Raw genomic sequence first — 21,340 nt, 5'->3', positions numbered from 1 at the left:
ATTGTAAAAATTATATTAGATTATATAAGACACACTTTTTTTGTGGAATCCTCAATCCATGCACCACCGCTCTCATGTACGCTCTATTGCAATGCCCGCATGTCTAAAGGTTTTTTTTTATTCGATTTAACTTTGCAGCAATAGATTAGGACAGAATCCAGTTTAAAAACTTGAACATGATCTTAAACATTGAACATATATAAAAAAAAATATTTTTACAGTAAAATTCCACATTTTCTTATGGTATATATGTATATAGTAAGTTGAAAAAAAAATGTTTATACAGTAAACTTTTATCGACTGAGATGTCAGTTTTTTGTTTGTTTTTTTTACTGTAAAATCCACGGTCGATGATTTTATGGTACTACATTTTATTATGGTATATATATATATATATATATATATATATATATATATATATATATATATATATATATATATATATATATATATATGTGGTAAGTTGGAAAACTATTTTTTTCAGTAAAATTCTGTCGACTGAGTTGTCATTTTTTGTTTTGTTTTTTTACTGTAAAATCCACAGTCGATTATTTTATGGTACCACATTTTATTATGGTATATATATATATATATATATATATATATATATATATATATATATATATATATATATATATATATATATATATATATATGCTAAGTTGAAAAACATTTTTTTACAGTATACACACACACACATATATATATATATCTACACATATATATATATATGTATATATATATATATATATATATATATATATACATATATATACACACATATATACATACAGTGGGGCAAAAAAGTTTTTTCTCAGCCACCGATTGTGCAAGTTCTCCCACTTAAAATGATGACCCCATGGTCAAACAAGGAAGATCTCTGGCGCTCACCGACCTGTAACTTCTTCTTTAAGAAACTCTTCTGTCCTCCACACGTTACCTGTATTGATGGAACCTGTTTGAACTCGTTATCTGTATAAAAGACACCTGTCCACAGCCTCAAACAGTCAGACTCCAAACTCCATATCCACACGGGGGGACCTGGTGAATGACCTGCAGAGAGCTGGGAGCAAAATAGCAAAGGTTACCATCAGTAACACACGACGTCGACAGGGAATCAAATCCTGCAGTGACAGACGTGTCCCCCTGCTTAAGCCAGTGCATGTCCAGGCCCGTCTGAAGTTTGTCAGAGAGCACGTGGATGATACAGCAGAAGATTGGGAGAATGTCATGTGGTTAGATGAAACCAAAATATAACTTGTTGGTATAAACTCAACTTGTCGTGTTTGGAGGAAGAAGAATACTGAGTTGCATCCCAAGAACACCACACCTACTGTGAAGCATGGGGGTGGAAACATCATGCTTTGGGGCTGTTTTCCTGCTAAGGGGACAGGACGATTGATCCGTGTTAAGGAAAGAATGAATGAGGCCATGTATCGTGAGATTTTGAGCCAAAACCTCCTTCCATCAGTGAGAGCTTTGAATGGTTGACCGAATACTTATTTTCCACCATAATTTACAAATAAATTCTTTAAAATTCCTACAATGTGAATTCCTAGATTTTTTTTCACATTCTGTCTCTCACTGTTGAAGTGTACCTCTGTCAGCATTTTAAGTGGGAGAACTTGCACAATCAGTGGCTGACTAAATACTTTTTTGCCCCACTGTGTGTGTATATATATATATATATATATATACATATATATATATATATATATATATATATATGTATGGTAAATTGAAAAAAACTTTTTTTACGGTAAAATTCTGTCAACTGAGCTGTCAGTTTTTTGTTTTGTTTTGTTTTTTTAGTGTTAATAATATGTAGCGCTCCAGACTATAATTGATAGCTGTGGTCTTACACAAATAATAAATGAACCCACGCATTGCAACGGTAATACGATAGACCTAGTGCTTGTCAGGGGTATCACCGCTTCCACAGTTACGATACTCCCGTATACTAAAGTAATGTCCGATCATTACCTTATAAAATTCGAGGTTCAGACGCATGTTCGTCAAACTAATAATAATAATAACTGCTACAGCAGCCGCAACATTAATACAGCCACAACGACGACTCTTGCTGACCTACTGCCCTCGGTAATGGCACCATTCCCAAAATATGTGGGCTCTATTGATAACCTCACTAACAACTTTAACGACGCCCTGCGCGAAACCATTGATAGTATAGCACTGCTGAAGTTAAAAAAGCTCCAAAAAAAGCATACCCCATGGTTTACTGAAGAAACTACAGCTCAGAATTTATTATGTAGAAAGCTGGAACGCAAATGGCGCAAGACTAAACTTGAGGTGCACCATCAAGCATGGAGTGATAGTTTACTAACTTATAAACGCATGCTTACCTTAGCTAAAGCTACATATTACTCAAATCTCATCCACCTTAATAAAAACGATCCTACCGACCGGTGTCTTACATTCCCTTTATTTAAAAAATCCTCAAAAAAAAATGTTGCAGAGCAGCTAAATGAACACTTAGCGTCTAACAATCTATGTGAAACCTTTCAATCCGGTTTCAGGGCAAATCACTCTACTGAGACAGCCATCGCAAAAATGACTAATGATCTATTGCTAACGATGGATTCTGATGCGTCATCTATGTTGCTGCTCCTCGATCTTAGCGCTGCTTTCGATACCGTCGATCATGATATTTTATTAGAACGTATCAAAACACGGATTGGTATGTCAGACTTAGCCCTGTCTTGGTTTAACTCGTATCTTACTGACAGGATGTAGTGTGTCTCCCATAACAATGTGACCTCGGACTATGTTAAGGTAACATGTGGAGTTCCCCAGGGTTCGGTCCTTGGCCCTGCACTCTTCAGCATCTACATGCTGCCGCTAGGTGACATCATACGCAAATACGGTGTTAGCTTTCACTGTTATGCTGATGACACCCAACTCTACATGCCCCTAAAGCTGACCAACACGCCGGATTGTAGTCAGCTGGAGGCGTGTCTTAATGAAATTAAACAATGGATGTCCGCTAACTTTTTGCAACTCAACGCCAAAAAAACGGAAATGCTGATTATTGGTCCTGCTAGACACCGAACTGTATTTAATAATACAACTCTAACATTTGACAACCAAACAATTAAACAAGGCGACACGGTAAAGAATCTGGGTATTATCTTCGACCCAACTCTCTCCTTTGAGGCACACATTAAAAGCGTTACTAAAACGGCCTTCTTTCATCTCCGTAATATCGCTAAAATTCGCTCCATTCTGTCCACTAAAGACGCTGAGATCATTATCCATGCGTTTGTTACGTCTCGCCTCGACTACTGTAACGTATTATTTTCGGGTCTCCCCATGTCTAGCATTAAAAGATTACAGTTGGTACAAAATGCGGCTGCTAGACTTTTGACAAGAACAAGAAAGTTTGATCACATTACGCCTGTACTGGCTCACCTGCACTGGCTTCCTGTGCACTTAAGATGTGACTTTAAGGTTTTACTACTTACGTATAAAATACTACACGGTCTAGCTCCATCCTATCTTCCCGATTGTATTGTACCATATGTCCCGGCAAGAAATCTGCGTTCAAAGGACTCCGGCTCATTAGTGATTCCCAAAGCTCAAAAAAAGTCTGCGGGCTATAGAGCGTTTTCCATTCGGGCTCCAGTACTCTGGAATGCCCTTCCGGTAACAGTTCGAGATGCCACCTCAGTAGAAGCATTTAAGTCTCACCTTAAAACTCATTTGTATACTCTAGCCTTTAAATAGACTCCCTTTTTAGACCAGTTGATCTGCCGTTTCTTTTCTTTTTCTCCTATGTCCCACTCTCCCTTGTGGAGGGGGTCCGATCCGATGGCCATGGATGAAGTACTGGCTGTCCAGAGTCGGGAAACCAGGATGGACCGCTCGCCTGTGTATCGGTTGGGGACATCTCTGCGCTGCTGATCCGCCTCCACTTGGGATGGTTTCCTGCTGGCTCCGCTGTGGACCGGACTCTCGCTGCTGTGTTGGATCCGCTTTGGACTGGACTCTCGTGGCTGTGTTAGATCCACTATGGATTGAACTTTCACAGTATCATGTTAGACCCGCTAGACATCCATTGCTTTCGGTCCCCTAGAAGGGGGTGGGGGGTTACCAACATATGTGGTCCTCTCCAAGGTTCTCATAGTCATCAGTGTCACAGACGTCCCACTGGGTGTGAGTTTTCCTTGCCCTTATGTGGGCCTACCGAGGATGTCGTAGTGGTTTGTGCAGCCCTTTGAGACACTAGTGATTTAGGGCTATATAAGTAAACATTGATTGATTGATTGATTGAAATCTACGGTTGATGATTTTATGCTACCACACTTTATTATGGTGTATATATGTACACACAGTATGTATACACATATAAATATATATATACATATATATATATATATATATATATATATATATATATATATGATAAGTTGAAAAAACATTTTTACAGTAAAATTCTGTTAACTGAGCTGTCAGTTGTTTTTTTTTACTTTTAAATCCACGGTTGATGATTTTATGCTACCACATTTTGTTATGGTAAAAAAACAAAAACTGCCAGCTGAGTTGCCAAAATAAAAGTAAACTGTAACATTATTTACAGTAAATTGTTGTAAAAAATAATGTAACATTTTTTTTAAAATATTTAAATTCATTAACTAATTACTGTTGCAAGTGGCCTCTAAAGGCAGCCATGACTGCAGTTTGGCCCTCAATGAAAACTAGTTTGACACCACCTTTACCATGAATTGAATAACGTGGACCCCGACTTAAACAAGTTGAAAAACGTATTCGGGTATTACCATTTAGTAGTCAATTGTACGGAATATATACTGTACTGTGCAATCTACTAATTAAAGTTTCAAACAATCAATTAATCGTCTGGGTTACAGGTTCATTACTAAGTGACCTCTGCTGGTCACTGAAGGGAGCGTCACCCTGTTTCCTCCTAGTCCAGGGGTCGGCAACCCAAAATGTTGGAAGAGCCATATTGGACCAAAAATACAAAAACAAATATGTCTGGAGCCGCAAAAAATTAAAAGCCATATTACATACAGATAATGTGTCATGAGATATAAATTGAATTATGAGGACTTAAAGGAAACTAAACAAGCTCAAAAATAGCTACAAATGAGACATAGTAATGCAATATGTACATACAGCTAGCCTAAATAGCATGTTAGCATCCATTAGCTTATGGTCATGCAGTGACCAAATATGTCTGATTAGAACACTCCACATAACTCAATAACATCAACAAAACTCACCTTTGTGCATTCATGCACAGTGTTATAAGTTTGGTGGACAAAATGAGACAGAAAAAGAAGAGGCATTAATCCCGTCTTAGAAAGTCGGAGAAAGTTATACATGTAAACAAATCGCCAAAATTAGTAAGACAGAACGTCGCTCGCCAAATACTCAAATCAGTGAAGCATGTTTAATACAAACAGTGTGCTTTATGACAATTAAGAAGGTTTGTGTCATGTTTGTCCTCCAACAGAAACCAAATTAAAACAAAAAATATTTTTTTCCCCTCATCATTTTAATTTTTCGTATATTTTTGAAAAAGCTCCAGAGAGCCACTAGGAGGCGTTAAAGAGCCGCATCCGGCTCCAGAGCCGCGGGTTGCCGACCCGTCCTAGAGGCTGTCAGGCGTTATTAAGGCCTGGGCGGCTGACAAGGTCAGCGTCTTCATCCCTTAGTGCCAGTGTGTGATTTAATGCTCATCCAGCCATAAATAACACAGCGAGTGAATCATTCCCCTGCTCTTTAGATGAAGAGCACCTCGCACATTCATTGTTCAACCTGACAGCCGCTTTTAACCTTCAGGCTCCGGCAGAACAGAAACACGGAATCACACTAAAAGTGCAATGGGCCTGCCAACAATCTTATTTGTATTTCTCGAATGAAATGCCAATAAAACATATGGATAGCTATTTTTATATAGAGCTGTGGTCAAAAGTTGACACACAAAAAAATGTTTTTTTTATGAATTTATAATGGGTCTACTGAAAATGTGAGCAAATCTGCTGGGTCAAAAGTATACATACAGCAATGTTAATATTTGGCAAGTTTACTGCAATAAGGCACTTTTGGTAGCCATCCACAAGCTTCTGCTTGAATATTTGACCACTCCTCTTGACAAAATTGGTGCAGTTCAGCTAAATGTGTTGGTTTTTCCTGACATGGACTTGTTTCTTCAGCATTGCCTACAAGCCAGGAATTTGGGAAGGTCATTCTGAAACCTCAATTCTAGCCTGATTTAGCAATTTTTGTTGATGTGTGTTTGGGGTCATTGTCCTGTTGGAACACCAAACTGCGCCCAAAACCCAACCTCCGGGCTGATGATTTTAGGTTGGAGGTAATAATCCTTTTTCATTGTCCCATTTACTCTCTGTAAAGCACCAGTTCCATTGGCAGCAAAAACAGGCTCAGAGCATAATACTACCCCCACCATGCTTGACGGTAGGTCTGGTGTTCCTGGGATTAAAAGCCTCACCTTTTCTCCTCCAAACATATTTCTGGGTATTGTGGCCAAACGGCTGAATTTTTGTTTCATCTGACATCACATGGACAAAGATAAGACCTTCTGGAGGAAAGTTCTGTGGTCAGAAAACCAACAAATTTACCTAAAAGCATCAGCTCGGAGGTTGGGCCTTGGGCGCAGTTGGGTGTTCCAACAGGACAATGACCCCAAACACATGTCAAAAGTGGTAAAGGAATGGCTAAATCAGGCTAGTATGAAGGTTTTAGAATGGCCTTCCCAACGTCCTGACTTTAACGTGTAGACAATGCTGAAGAAACAAGTCCATGTCAGAAAACCAGCAGATTTAGCTGAACTGCACCAAATTTGTCAAGTGGAGAAGTCAAAAATTCAACCAGAAGCTTGTGGATGGCTACCAAAAGTGCCTTATTGCAGTGAAACCTGCACCCTCCACAACCTGTCGTCACGTCCGCTTTTCCTCAATTCAAACAGCGTGCCGGCCCAGTCACATTAATTACACGGCTGTTACACACACACAAGTGAAAGCAATCATACTTGGTCAACAGCCATACAGGTCACACTGAGGGTGGCCGAATAAACAACTTTAACACTGTTACAAATATGTGCCACGCTGTGAACCCACACCAAACAAGAATGACAAATATTGGACAAACACATACGCACCGTAACACAACAGAACAAATACCCAGAAGCCCTTGCAGCACTAACTCTTCAGGGATGCTACAATATACACCCCGCCACCATCTTCCAAATTCGGAGGTCTCAAGGTTGGCAAGTATGGTCATTGTCCTGTTGGAACACCCAGCAGCGCCCAAAACCCAACCCCCTGGGTGATGATTTGTTTTTATTATTGTCGTCAAACATAACTTTATGTCAATTATGTGTTGAGATGTTCAAAAACAAAATCCAAATGTTTAATAAACACGTTCATAAACAAATTGTCCAGTCATAGTTTTGAAAACTAGAAAATTATCTCCATATGGTAGAATTGTTAATGATGATCTGCAATTAAACACAATGAATTCTGAGTAAACTACAACTAAAAGGCAATAAATGGTGATTAAATATTGTAAAAATGATATCAGATTATGTAAGAATTTTTTTGGGTGGAATCGTCAACCCATGCACCACCGCTCTCATGTACGCTCTATTGCAGTGTCCGCATGTTTAAAAGTTTTACTAGTCACTTTAAATTTCAGCATAACAGAATCCAGTTTAAAAACTTGAACATTATCTCTCTGTTGTAGACTTGTTAATGATGAAAACTTATATTGACTTGCAATTTAATACAATTAATTCTGAGTAAACTACAACTAAAATGCAATTAATGGCGATTAAATAATGTGAAAATTACATTATATGAGAAACACATTTTTTGTGCAATCGTCAATGCATGCACCACCGCTCTCATGTATGCTCTATTGCACTGTCCGCATGTTTAAAGGTTTTACTAATCACTTTAAATTCCAGCATAACAGAATCCAGTTTAAAAACTTGAACATGATCTCTCTGTGGTACACTCGTTAACGATAAAAATGTATATCGATCTGCGATTAAACACAATTAATTCTGAGTAAGCTACAACTAAAATGCAATTATTGGTGATTAAATATTGTAAAAATTATATTATATAAGAAACACATTTTTTGTGGAATCGTCAACCCATGCCCCACCGCTCTCATGTACACTCTATTGCAGTGTCCGCATGTTTAAGAGTTTTACTAATCAATTTAAATTCCAGCATGATAACAGAATCCAATTTAAAAACATTATCTCTCCATTGTACACTTGTTAACGAGAGAAACTTATATTGATCTGCGATCAACTGCAATTATTTCTGAGTAAACTACAACTAAAATGTAATTAATAGTGATTAAATATAGTAAAAATTATATTAGATTATATAAAAAAATATTTTTTGTGGAATCGTCAACCCATACACCACCGCTCTCATGTACGCTCTATTGCAGTGTCCGCATGTTTAAAGGTTTTGTTGTAATCGATTTAAATTCCAGCATAACAGAATCCAGTTTAAAAACTAGAACATGATCTCTCCGTGGTACACTTGTTAACGATGAAAATGTATATCAATCTGCGGTTAAACACAATTAAATCTGAGTAAACTACAACTACAATGCATTTAATGCTGATTAAATATTGCAAAAATGATATCAGATTATATAAAAAACAAATGTTTGTGGAATCATCAACCCATGTACCACCGCTATCATGTACGCTCTATTGCACTGTCCGCGTGTTTAGAGGTTTGGAAACACATATCAATCTGCGAGTACACGCAGTTAGATCTAAGTAAACTACAACTAAAATGATAAATGAGGGATTACAATAGTACAGTATTTTCTTACATTTGTTCAAAACAAGAAGGGCATCAGACCTGTACACTTGTTTATTTGACGGTACAAAAGCAATAATACAATGACATACTCAAGGGTATAACATTTATATGTTTGTACATGAATACATATACACATACTCAGAAAGAAAAACTCGTTTGGTTTGTCAATATTACAATTTTTTTTTGTCACGCTACCTCCTACCGCAGTATTATGGCCACAATGAAAACCACGACACAAACCTGCAATTTTACAAGAACAAAAGGAAACATGAGCACAAACAAAACACGTTTGGTTAAAGCAAAATGTTGTGGACTCCATTGAAAGATAAGTCAATTCATGAATAGGAAAAGTCTGGCTCCTATCCACACACCAGGGATCATAAACCAGTCATGTCAACAACACCCGATATACTATCATAGTCCAGATAATGAGCATTTACCTGAATATGTACCGGTCAGCACACTTTGGCTCATATCCACACACTGTAAACAACAGCGAGTCACATTAGCATCGTGGATAATTAGCTAAACAGAAAAGTGCATTTAAATCCACAACTCACCTCCGCTGTAGTAACACAAACACGCCTGGTGTTTTTGAGGGGGCACTACTGAGCAATCAAATGGACCCATTTAAACAAGTAGAACCTGTATCACTACCCTGATGCATTTACAATCTTTTCATTTTATTTGAAAAAAGCTGTTATATCGGGAGGAAAAGGTTTAATTAAAATAAAAAATAATACAGAAAAACGATAGGATTTCACAAGACTTAATTTTTAATGTTTTTAGTCATTTCATTCCGATAAAATTATAGTGCACAAGAAAAATGTAATGGTAGTTGTGATATTATATTATAGTTGTATTATAAGTATTAATAATTTGTGAAAAATAGTATTAGTACAAAAATGTAAGTTTATAACAACTAATTTTTTAAAGTAGTACAATGAAATTTGTCAGGATTATGAGGGGAAAAAAAGTCAAAAAATTAAGAAATAACATTACGAATTAGAACTACCTGGGCCCTGAAATGAAAACGTTAGCATGCGCACATGACAAAGCTAAACCTTAGCATGTGTGCAAACATTAGCATGATAACAGTTAGCATGTTTCCCATACCAAGTCAAATGACTCAAAGATGTGCGGCTGCAAAAATTAAGAAAAAAAAAGTGTAAAATTAGATGAAAAACTTAGCATGGTTAAGTTAGCTTGCCAGCATGCTATCGTTTGCAAGTTAACAGTTAACAAATGTCACATGGCTCTAGTGTCACCTGTGATTTATGGCTATATAAATAAACATTGATTGATTGATGGTGTTAAGGGTTGCAAAACTAGCTTGAAAAGTTAGCATGCTAATGTTAGCATATTAGCAAGCTGACGTAAGCATGCTAAGAGTTTGCTTGTGGCACATACCAAGTAATATGACACTAAGGTGTATGGTTGGGGAATTACAGAAAAGAAAGCGTATGATTAGCTCAGAAAGTTAGCACTTTAATGTTAGCATGCTAACATTAGCATGCTAGCCGTTAATAAGTGTCACATACATGTCATGAAAAATGAAGTGTTATGGAAAAAAAAAGTGAAAATATCAAAATGAAATTTGTGAACACATCTCAGAGTAAAAGTAACAATTAGACAAAATGTTTGATATGGAGATAATAAATTACATTATGCAAAATGCAAATTTAGCAAATACTAGCTATACTACGAGAAAAAGTAATATAAAAAATAAAGTACTTTTTTTGAGGAGAAAAAGTGTAATTTGATCACGACACTGATGAATTAGTGGAAACGTTTATTTTAAAATAATAATTTCAAAATGGTGGTATGACTTAAATTGAGTTGTAATAATAAAATAAAAAATTTGAGAGTTTTATGATGGTATGGTTTAAAAAAGCTATGACTTAATTAGAATAAGATCATAATATCACAGAAACATCTTATTTAATTCATAGGAATAAAATCGTAATTTCATGAGATGACTAATTTATTGATTAAATCATAATATATGTATATTTTCATTTAATGAGAAAAAAAAGGTAGTCGTATTATGATTTTAAAAAAGCTGCTATTTTATTTGAATAAAGTCGTAGTTGTTGAAGGAATTGCTCCAACACTGACAGAATGTAGTGTGAATGTAAGAATGGTTGGAATGTTGGTATGGTTTGAATGCTGAAGAGTTTACATTTCCAGGAAAAACGGAATTTGGTTTGGAACTTGGGAAAGTGTTAGTTGGATGAGTGGAATGTGTTGATGTTGGAATGGTTTGAATTGGTGGAAACATTTGGGAATGGTGGAAGTTAAAAAAAACATGGATGATTCATTTAGAATGGGGAAAATGTCCCTGAAAACTGGGAATTCTTGGAAATCCAGGAATTTTTAAATTGTTGAAAAGGAGCACCCAGGCAAATGTTTTTGAGTTGGAACGGTTTGAATCGGACAAAAAATGTGTGGATTGTGGAACTTTGAAAAATGTCCCATTCATGGGAATTTCCTGGAAATTTGGGAATTTCGGGAAAAGCGGGATTTTTGGGGGAAAATCTTAAAATACTTAAATGTTGTGAATGAGTGGAAATGGTTGGTATTGGAATTTTTCAAATCGGTCGAGAAATTTTGAAGTAGTTGTATTTTTACTTGAGAAATGGTAGTATGGAATTCCAGGATTTCCGGGAAAAACGGGAATTTTTCCAGTTCAAAAAACCACTTTGTTTTTTTGTCCTGATTAAGAGGAATGTTTTGACGGTGGAACTGTTGAAACACGTGGAAGGAGTTGTCACCAGAAAAAAGGGTCACAAAAGGGTTTGAAAAAAGGGAATTCCTGGAATTTTTTTAACTCTGCAAAAATGATACTTCGAATTTGCAGGATGAGTGGAATATGTTGAAGGTGGAATGGTTTCAATCGAATGAAAAATGTAGGAATTGTGGAACTTTGAAAAATGTCCCATTAATTTCAATGGGAATTTCCTGGTAATTTGGGAATTTCGGGAAAAGCGGGAATTTTGGGAAAATCTTAAACGACTTGAATGTTGTGAATGAGTTAAAATGTTGTTTGAATTTTTCAAATCGGTCGAGAAATGTTGAAGAAGTAACATTTTAAATTGAGAAATGGTATTAAAGAACTCCAGGAATTTCGGAAAAACTGGTAATTTCCCCAGTTCAAAAGACGACTTTGTTTTTTTTGTCCAGATTAAGAGGAATGTTTTGACGATGGAACAGTTGAAGTGGGTTGAAAAATGTGGAAGGAGTAGTCGCCACAAAAAAGGGTCATAAAAGGGTTTGAAAAAAAAGGAAATTCTGGGAATTCCTGGAATTTTTTCAAACTTAGCAAAAATGATGGTTTAAATTTGCAGGATGAGTGGAATATTTTGAAGTTGGAACAGTTTGAATCCGATAAAAAATGTTGGAGTTGTGGAACATTGAAGAATGTCCCATTGATTTCAACGGGAATTTCCCAGAAATGTGGGCATTTCGGGAAAAGCACGATTTTTTTGGAAAATGGTAAGAAAAAAACTTGAATGGTCTGAATGAGTTGAACTGGTCGGTGTTGGAATTTTTCAAATTGGTCGAGAAATGTTGAAGTAGTAACATGTTGAATTGAGAAAGGGTATTACGGAATTCCTGGAATTTCGGGAAAACCGGGAATTTTTCCAGTTCAATAAACAACTGTTCTGAGTAAGAGCAATATTTTGATGGTGGAACTGTAGAAGTGGGTTGAAAAATGTGGAAGGAGTAGTCACCAGAAAAAAAGGGTGGTAATAGGGCTTTGGAAAACCAGGAAATCTGGAAATTCCTGGAATTTTTATAAAATTGGAAAAAGGGAAGTTCGGTTAAAAAAACGTGGAAATGGTGGAAGTTTGAAAAATGGCCAATTAATTTTGAATGGGAAAAATGTCCCGGAGAACCTGGAATTCTGGGAAATCTGCCATTCAGGCGGGAGGAGCTCAAAGTAAAGCCGCTTCCCCTCCACATGGGGAGGAGCCAGATGAGGTGGTTCGGGCATCTAGTCAGGATGCCACCCGAACGCCTCCCTAGGGAGGTGTTTCGGGCTCGTCCGACCGGTAGGAGGCCACAGGGAGGACCCAGGACACGTTGGGAAGACTATGTGTCCTGGCTGGCCTGGGAACGCCTCAGGATCCCCGGGAAGAGCTGGACCAAGTGGCTGGGGAGAGGGAAGTCTGGGCTTCTCTGCTTAGGCTGCTGCCCTTGTGACCCGACCTCGCGAAAGAAGATGGATGGATGAAGTTTGGAAGGGAAAACAAATACTGTCCAATATTGCAACAAATATTAGATTAGGATCAACATCCAAATAAATACTTAGATATCTGCCTAACTTATAATTAAGTCTTTTTTGGATGTTGATCCTAATATCTTATCTAATACTGTATTTGTTGCAATTTTGGACAGTATATATATATTTTTTAAATTAAAAACTTAAATATCTGCTTAACTTCTGCGATGAGGTGGCGACTTGTCCAGGGTTTATCCCGCCTTCCGCCCAATTGTTGCTGAGATAGGCTCCAGCGCCACCCACGGCCCCGAAGCGAATAAGCGGTAGAAAATGGATGGATGGATCTGCTTAACTTAAGATTTTGAAGCAAGTTATCCATCAAATTGTACACCATAAAAGTGACCAATAGATTTTACTGTAAAATTAAAAGAGTTTTGGGCTTCCCTGCTTAGGTTGCTGCCCCCACGACCCAACCTCGGTTAAGCAGAAGAAGATGGATGGATGGATGGATGGATGGATGGATGGATCTGCTTAACTTACGAGTTTGAGGCAAGTTATCCATCAAATAGTACACCATAAAAATGACCAATAGATTTTACTGTAAAATTAAAGGACTTTTGGACTTCCCGACCTCGGTTAAGCAGAAGACGATGGATGGATGGAAGTTGAATAAATAGATTCATTTTGGTGTAGAAAACCAAATGTTGGAATTGTAGTCATCATCAAAAGAAAATTCAAGTCTAAAAATTTTTGCCGGAAAAAAAGTTACCATTTGACACAATAAAATTACAGCATGATAGCCCCCCCCCCAAAAAAATATTGGAATTTTGTGATGGAATGGGAGACCCTAATTAAGATTATGTGACAGAAAAAAAACGAAAGATTTAGGTTGACAAACATTTCACGACCTGATTGATACTTGGCACGTCTCCATGACTTGTGTTTTCGTCCTGGTCTTCCATCTCTGCTACCACCTGCTGTGTCGGTGTGGAGTGGAGCGCACCCTGAAGGCAACATGGGGTGGGGGCCCTTGCTGTGTCTCACACCTGCTTTGTGTTCCCATGAATACCAGAGTGGAGCCTGCAAAGTGCAACCACCTCAGTCGCGGTACTTAGCAACAAAACGGAGGTGAGCTGAGGGATTCCTTCTAGTTGTGCTGATTACGTCGAGCGTCTTTTTCAAAGCTGTTGTGGCATCAAAAAGTCATAAAGACGTGAGCATGACGGCGCTACAAACCACAGTCCTTACCGCCGCTATTTGCGCGTACGTCCCCCCCCTCTGCGGGGAAAAAAAGTGTGTGTCATGCCGAAATCGATGCCGGCTGAATGCCGGCTTGGTTGGGGGGCGTGGTTGCAGGTGTGTCGTGGTTGCAAGTGACCACCACCACGCACGCTCCGGCCCGACCCAGGCACAGAGGCGCCACCTAAACCGAGACAAGAACAAAAAGTGGACTGAACACAGGAATCCTTCTTCAATTTACCCATGTTTAAAGTCAAAGCACCACTGATAGTCACACACACACACTAAGTGTGCTGAAAATAAATGGTAAATGGATTGTACTACCCTCTGCGTTTGACCCATACCCTTGTTCTATCCCCTGGGAGGTGAGGGGAGCGGTGAGCAGAAGCGGTGGCCACGTTCGGGAATCATTTTGGTGATTTAATCCCTAATTCCAACCCTCGATGCCGAGTGCCAAGCAGGGTCCCATTTTTATGGTCTTTGGTGCGACTCGGCCGGGGTTCCAACTCACGACCTACCCATCTCAGGGCGGACACTCTAACCACAAGGCAGGCACAAGTCTGCAAAGCATAAACACGCAGAACGGAAGAAGCAATGTACCTAGAAATGAGATCATGATACCAGTAGCGTCCCCTAAAATCCCAGGCCATGTCTACACGAAGCCGAATAACTCCTTAAAAATGTTTTATTATTTAGCCTAAGCCCCGTTTCGGCCACACTAAACCATCGTTTAAACTCCTCCTCCCTTGGACAATTTTTTACACAGGTAAGCGCGCCGTGTGTTTCTTGAATCTCCGGCTCTTAGCTTTTTATGGGCTCATCGATCGTTTAGAAACTGAGAACTTTCCAATGTCCAGGTCAGCTGGGATTCTACTTACCGAACAACTTTGTCGAAAGAGAGACAACGAGAATGCGCGCCCCCGTGGATGTGATAAAAAAGGTAGTGTGTGATTTGTATTACCTGGCTGTCGAGGAAAGACTACGGAAAACGGCGTTTTTGGACTGGTAAAGCAGACTGGGTCAGTTATTGGCCACCATGTATGTCTATGTCCGGAGTACATAGTCACCAAAAAGAAATGGACAATGAGTGAGGAGTGTCCTGACCAGATATCTGCACCCCTAGACTGATTGTTGTCAAATGTTATTTATCACATTGTTTACTTTCACTTGTCCATTAAAGATATGATTAATTTATGATGTCTCAGGTGTGATTCACTACAATAGGGCCCTACAGCACACTGGATTCCAGTTAATCCAAATACCACAACACTGGATATTGTTCAGATAAGTTAAATTTTTAATTTAAGAACTTGCACACAAAGCAACAAATTTTTGGCAAATGCGTACTAAGTCACGCTGCAGACGGAGGGGTGATGGGGGTCTTAAACGACGGCATTGTGTGTGTGTGTGTGTGTGTGTGTGTGTGTGTGTGTGTGTGTGTGTGTGGACAGGGATAAGGTTAGGTGGGAAATAGCCTGTATAACCTTAGACGGCTTAGTGTAGAAGAGGTCTTAGTTTGTCCTCGGTGGGCAATCGAGAAGGGCCATAGTCCCTCCAGTCCCGTTGGGAGTACTGCTGATACAGAGAGGAATTTCCGCCCAAACCCCACAAACAAACAAAACATTTTTTATCCACACGCAACAATATGCAAGTAAGATAGTTTTCTTCAATTGCAAAAAATGATTCGCAAGAAAAAAAAATTTTTGCAAGTAAAAAAATGTTTATCCAAAAACATTGGTGAGTAAAAAAAAAAGTATTTCATCAATTAAAATAATATATTTCAAGACTAAAAAAAAAATATTAAAACTATTTTCTTTAATTTAAAAAATATTTTGCAAGTTAAAAATATTTATTTAACAAATTAAACAAATGATTGCAAGTAAAAAAAAATATTCAAATAAAAATAACGATTTTCTTCATTTAAAATAAATATTTTCTTCAATTAAAAAAAAGGATTTTCAAGTAAAAAACAATGTTTATCAAAAAATGATTTGCAAGTATTAAAAAAACCGTCTTGAATTAAAAAAATAAATTGAAAGAAAAGAGACATAATTGTCTTCAATTGAAAAAACAATTCACATGTTAAAGAAAATTTATTTTCATGAAAAATAAACGATCACAGGTAAAAAAAAAAAAATCTTCAATTAAAAAAATTATTTTCTTCATTTGCAAAAAATAGTTGATACAATTAAAAAAGGATTTGCGAATAAAAAAACAATGTTTATCAACAAATAATTTGCTAGTAAAAAAGAACATTTTTTAATAAAAAAATGTTTTTAAGTTAGAAAAATATTTCCTTCAATTAAAAAAAACAATTCGCGAGTAAAAAACTATTTTCTTCAATCAAAAAACTATTCGCAAGTCAAATTTTTTTTCTTCAAAAAAAAATTCACGAGTAAAGATACGCTTTTTTTCAATTAAAAAAAACAATTTCTTCAATTTAAAAAAACATTTTGCATGCAAAAAAAACATTAAAACAAAACATTTTTTTAATAAAAAAACAACTATTCACAAGTAAAATTACATTTTATTAAATTAAAAAACAATTCGCAAGTCAAATTTTTATTCTTCAATCAAAAATACTATTTCACGGGTAAAAAAACAAACATTGTCTTTAATTAAAAAAACATTTCGCAAGTAAAAAAATATTTTTTACAATATAAAAAACATTTTGCATGTAAAAAATCCCACATTTTTTCAAGTAAAAAAAAATGGCAAGAAGTGAATTCTCTTTAATTAAAAAAACAATTCACAAGTTAAAAAAAAATGTTTTTTTATTATAAAAAAATCTAATGTACAAAACACTTATTTCCTTTAATTAAAAAAAATGTTTGCAAGCAAAAAATAATATTCAATTAAAAAGAGTATTTTCTTCAATTAAAAAACATTCGTATGTAAAAAAAAAAAAGTCTTTAAATTAAAAAATACTTTCCAAGAAATAAACCTGTTCAATAAAAACGATTCGCAAGTAAAAAAAATAATAATTTCCTTTAGTTAAAAAAAAAAACATTTGCAAGTAAAAATAAAATTCTGCAAGTAAAGAATTAAAAAAACAACTTTTATTTGTGTATATATATATATATATATATATAAAATTATTATTATTATTTTTTTTAACCCAATGCAGCCCTCGAGTCAAAAAGTTTGGGGACCATTGTGTTAAATAAATAATACAAATTGTGATTAACACATGGTTTCATATCATTTGACAAGATACGCTAGATAGAAATATTATAAAAATCATGAGTGATATTACTAATACAGTGCAAATATTTGAGTGGGCCCCGACACCCTCTGCAATAGAAAACCTGGGACCCTGAGGTTAAGAACCCTTGATTGAAATGTCAATTAATGAATGACAGTGCGCTTCTTATGAAAGTTTTACCGTGGGACACAGTTTTCGTCTTTGTTTTGTTAAGCGGAGGTACCGGGTTCGAATCCCAGTTGTCGATGATTTAGGAAGGATAATAGAGGTATGTTTTAGTAATGTAAAACACGTTATTTAGCACAAAAAATAAATTATTGAACTTTTGTTTCTCATGATTTTGTTTTAGTACGAAAAAACATCAAATCACATAAAGTTTTCATTAGAAAAGTATAGAAATTGTTTAACATCAATAAAAAAGTGAACAATTTTTTTTGTCCCGGGTGCCAATTTAATGTGGGGCGGGATGGTGTGTTAGTGTACCTGTGTCCACTCATTGGTCTGAGGGTCATAGCTCTCCACTGTACTGAGATACACCAGTCCGTCGTAACCGCCCACAGCGTAGAGACGGTCGCCAAGGAGACAAACACCCACCGCGTCTCGGCTGACGCTCATGGAGGCCACTGCTGTCCACACGTCCGTCTGAGGGTCATACCTGTAAACACACACACAACATACATTGTGCCTATTTTGTCATATTGTGTTGGTTGGATGCACGGTAGTGCAGTAATGGGACGGACATACAGTACCTGCTACACAAGCAGGAAGTTGTGGTGTTAAATTGGATTAAAGTAATTTGGCCTGCAAGACGTTGTGAGTTTATTAAGGAACCTGGCCATAGGGAGAATTCAATTAATTTTAAAGAAGGATTTACAAAACCCAAGACCAGTGAAGTTGGCACGTTGTGTAAATGGTAAATAAAAACAGAATACAATGATTAACAAATCCTTTTCAACTTATATTCAAAGACAAGATATTTAATGTTCACACTGAAACACTTATTTTTTTATTGCAAACAATCATTAACTTTGAATTTAAAGGCAGCAACACATTGCAAAAAAGTTGTCACAGGGGCATTTTTACCACTGTGTTACATGGCCTTTCCTTTTAAAAACACTCAGTAAATGTTTCGGAACTGAAGAGACTAATTTTTGAAGCTTTTCAGGTTGATTCACTTTCCATTCTTGCTTGATGTACAGCTTAAGTTGTTCAATAGTCCGTTCAACCACTCCGTTGTGGTATTTTAGCCTTCGTAATGGGCCACATATTTTCAATGGGAGACAGGTCTGGACTACAGGCAGACCAGTCTAGTACCTGGACTCTTTTACTATAAAGCCACACTGTTGTAACACGTGGCTTGGCATTGTCTTGCTGAAATAAGCGGGGGGTCCATGATAACGTTGCTTGGATGGCAACATATGTTGCTCCAAAACCTGTTTGGACCATTCAGCATTAATTGTGCCTTCACAGATGTGTAAGTTACCCATGTCTTGGGCACTAATACACCCCCATACCATCACAGATGCTGGCAATTACACTTTGCGCCTATAACAGTCCGGAAGGTTCTTTATTCTCTTTGGTCCAAAGGCTACGACGTCCACAGTTTTCAAAACTATTTGAAATGTGGACTCGTCAGATCACATAACACTTTTCCACTTTGCATCAGTCCATCTTAGGTGAGATCGGGCCCAGCGAAGCCTGCGGCATTTCTGGGTGTTGTTGATAAATGGGTTTTGGTTTGCATAGTAGAGTTTAAACTTGCACTTACAGATGTAGCGACCAACTGTAGTTACTGACAGTGGTTTTCGGAAGTGTCCCTGAGCCCATGTGGTGATATCCTTTACACACTGATGTCGCTTTTTGATGCAGTACCGCCTGAAGGGTCGAAGGTCCGTAATATCCTCGCTTACATGCAGTAATTTCTCCAAATTTTCTGAACCTTTTGAAAATATCACGCAGATGACGAAATCCCTAAATTCCTTGCAATATCTGGTTGAGAAATGTTGTTCTTACACTGTTTGCTCACGCATTTGTTCACAAAGTGGTGACCCTCGCCCCGTCCTTGTTTGTGAATGACTGAGCATTTCATGGAAGCTGCTTTTATACCCAATCATTGCAGCCACCTGTTCCCAATTAGCCTGTTCACCTGTGGGATGCTCCAAATAAGTGTTTAATGAGCATTCTTCAACTTTCTCAGTCTTTTTTGCCACTTTTGCCAGCTTTATTGAAACATGTTGGAGGCATCAATTTCCAAATGAGCTAATATTTGCAAAATATAACAAAGTTTTCCAGTTTGAAGGTTAAGTATCTTGTCTTTGCAGTCTATTCATTTGAATATAGGTTGAAAAAGATTTGCAAATAATTGTATTCTTCTTTTGTTTTAACATATACATAATGTGACAACTTCACTGGTTTTGGGATTTGTATATGCTACTGCTCGGTCGCAATCCTGTGGACAATATGAGTAATTCAGGCCTATGAATAATTACCATGCTTTATTTAAAACCAAGCACAGCATATCACTTGTATGACGCAATGCAAACAACCTCCCCTAGTCATGATGTAAAAAAATATGTCCCACAACACACAATATAACACAATTTGTGGATATTATAAAACAAAATATTACACCAATTTAAATCTATAACAAAGCATGGTGGGAAAATGCAAAAAAACTTTCCACACTTATCCATTTTTGGCACATTTTAGCTGCTTTATACATCAGATTTATTACAAAACTTTAAGAATGTTGTCATAGAAGTAAACCAGGTAAGAGTCCAACTTTCCCATACTCATAATGTCCAATTACATTACTTATATATCCATTATATCAACAAAATATGTACATACACACACACATATATGTATATATATACACATTTCTACACGCATACATATATACATACATATTTATATATATATATTTACATACAAACCCTGTTTCCATATGAGTTGGGAAATTTTGTTAGATGTAAATATAAACGGAATACAATGATTTGCAAATCACTTTCAACCCATATTCAGTTGAATATGCTACAAAGACAACATATTTGATGTTCAAACTGATCAACTTTTTTTTTTTGCAGATAATCATTAACTTTAGAATTTGATGCCAGCAACACGTGGCAAAGAAATTGGGAAAGGTGGCAGTAAATACTGATAAAGTTGAGGAAAGCTCATCAAACACTTACATGGAACATACCACAGGTGTGCAGGCTAATTGGGAACAGTTGGGTGCCATGATTAGGTATAAAAGCAGCTTCCATGAAATGCTAAGTAATTCACAAACAAGGATGGGGTGAGGGTCACCACTTTGTAAGCAAATTGTCGAACAGTTTTAGAACAACATTTCTCAACGAGCTATTACAAGGAATTTAGGAATTTTACTATCTACGGTCTATAAAATCTTCAAAAAGTTCAGAAAATCTGGAGAAATCACTGCACGTAAGCGATGATATTACGGACTTTTGATTCCTCAGAGGGTACTGCATCAAAAACCGACATCAGTGTGTAAAGGTTATCACCACATGGGCTCAGGAACACTTCATAAAACCACTGTCAGTAACTACAGTTGGTCGCTACATCTGTAAGTGCAAGTTAAAACTCTACGATGCAAAGCCAAACCCATTTATCAACATTATCCTGAAACGCCACTGGCTTGGCTGGGCCCGAGCTCACCTAAGATGGACTGATGCTAAGTGGAAAGGTGTTCTGTGGTCTGACGAGTCCACATTTCAAATTATATTTGGAAACAGAGGATGTGGTGTTCTCTGGAACAAAGAGGAAAATAACTATTCGGATTGTTATAGGCGCAAA

At 36.9% G+C, this 21,340-nt stretch overlaps 1 protein-coding gene across 2 annotated transcripts in view; it reads right to left on the bottom strand.

The window, feature by feature from the left end:
- Positions 1-785: 785 nt before the first annotated feature.
- The window catches only part of klhl5 (kelch-like family member 5), a 108,212-nt gene continuing 87,657 nt past the window's right edge, over positions 786-21,340 (bottom strand). Inside the window, exons 12-13 of one of the 2 annotated variants that reach the window (XM_061907145.1) lie at positions 18,008-18,179; positions 786-1,063 (exon numbers count right to left, since the gene is read on the bottom strand). In XM_061907145.1, the coding sequence (XP_061763129.1) occupies positions 815-1,063; positions 18,008-18,179 (421 nt within the window). In that variant the 3' untranslated portion in view covers positions 786-814. Of the gene's footprint in view, positions 1,064-8,891; positions 14,504-18,007; positions 18,180-21,340 lie in introns of those variants that run through there. The other variant, XM_061907153.1, reaches the window with a different exon arrangement.

The sequence above is a fragment of the Nerophis ophidion genome, linkage group LG01 (assembly GCF_033978795.1).
Source record: "Nerophis ophidion isolate RoL-2023_Sa linkage group LG01, RoL_Noph_v1.0, whole genome shotgun sequence".
NCBI lineage: Eukaryota > Metazoa > Chordata > Actinopteri > Syngnathiformes > Syngnathidae > Nerophis > Nerophis ophidion.
Note: the sequence above shows the minus strand (reverse complement) of the source record. Positions and strands in the feature narration are given on the sequence as shown.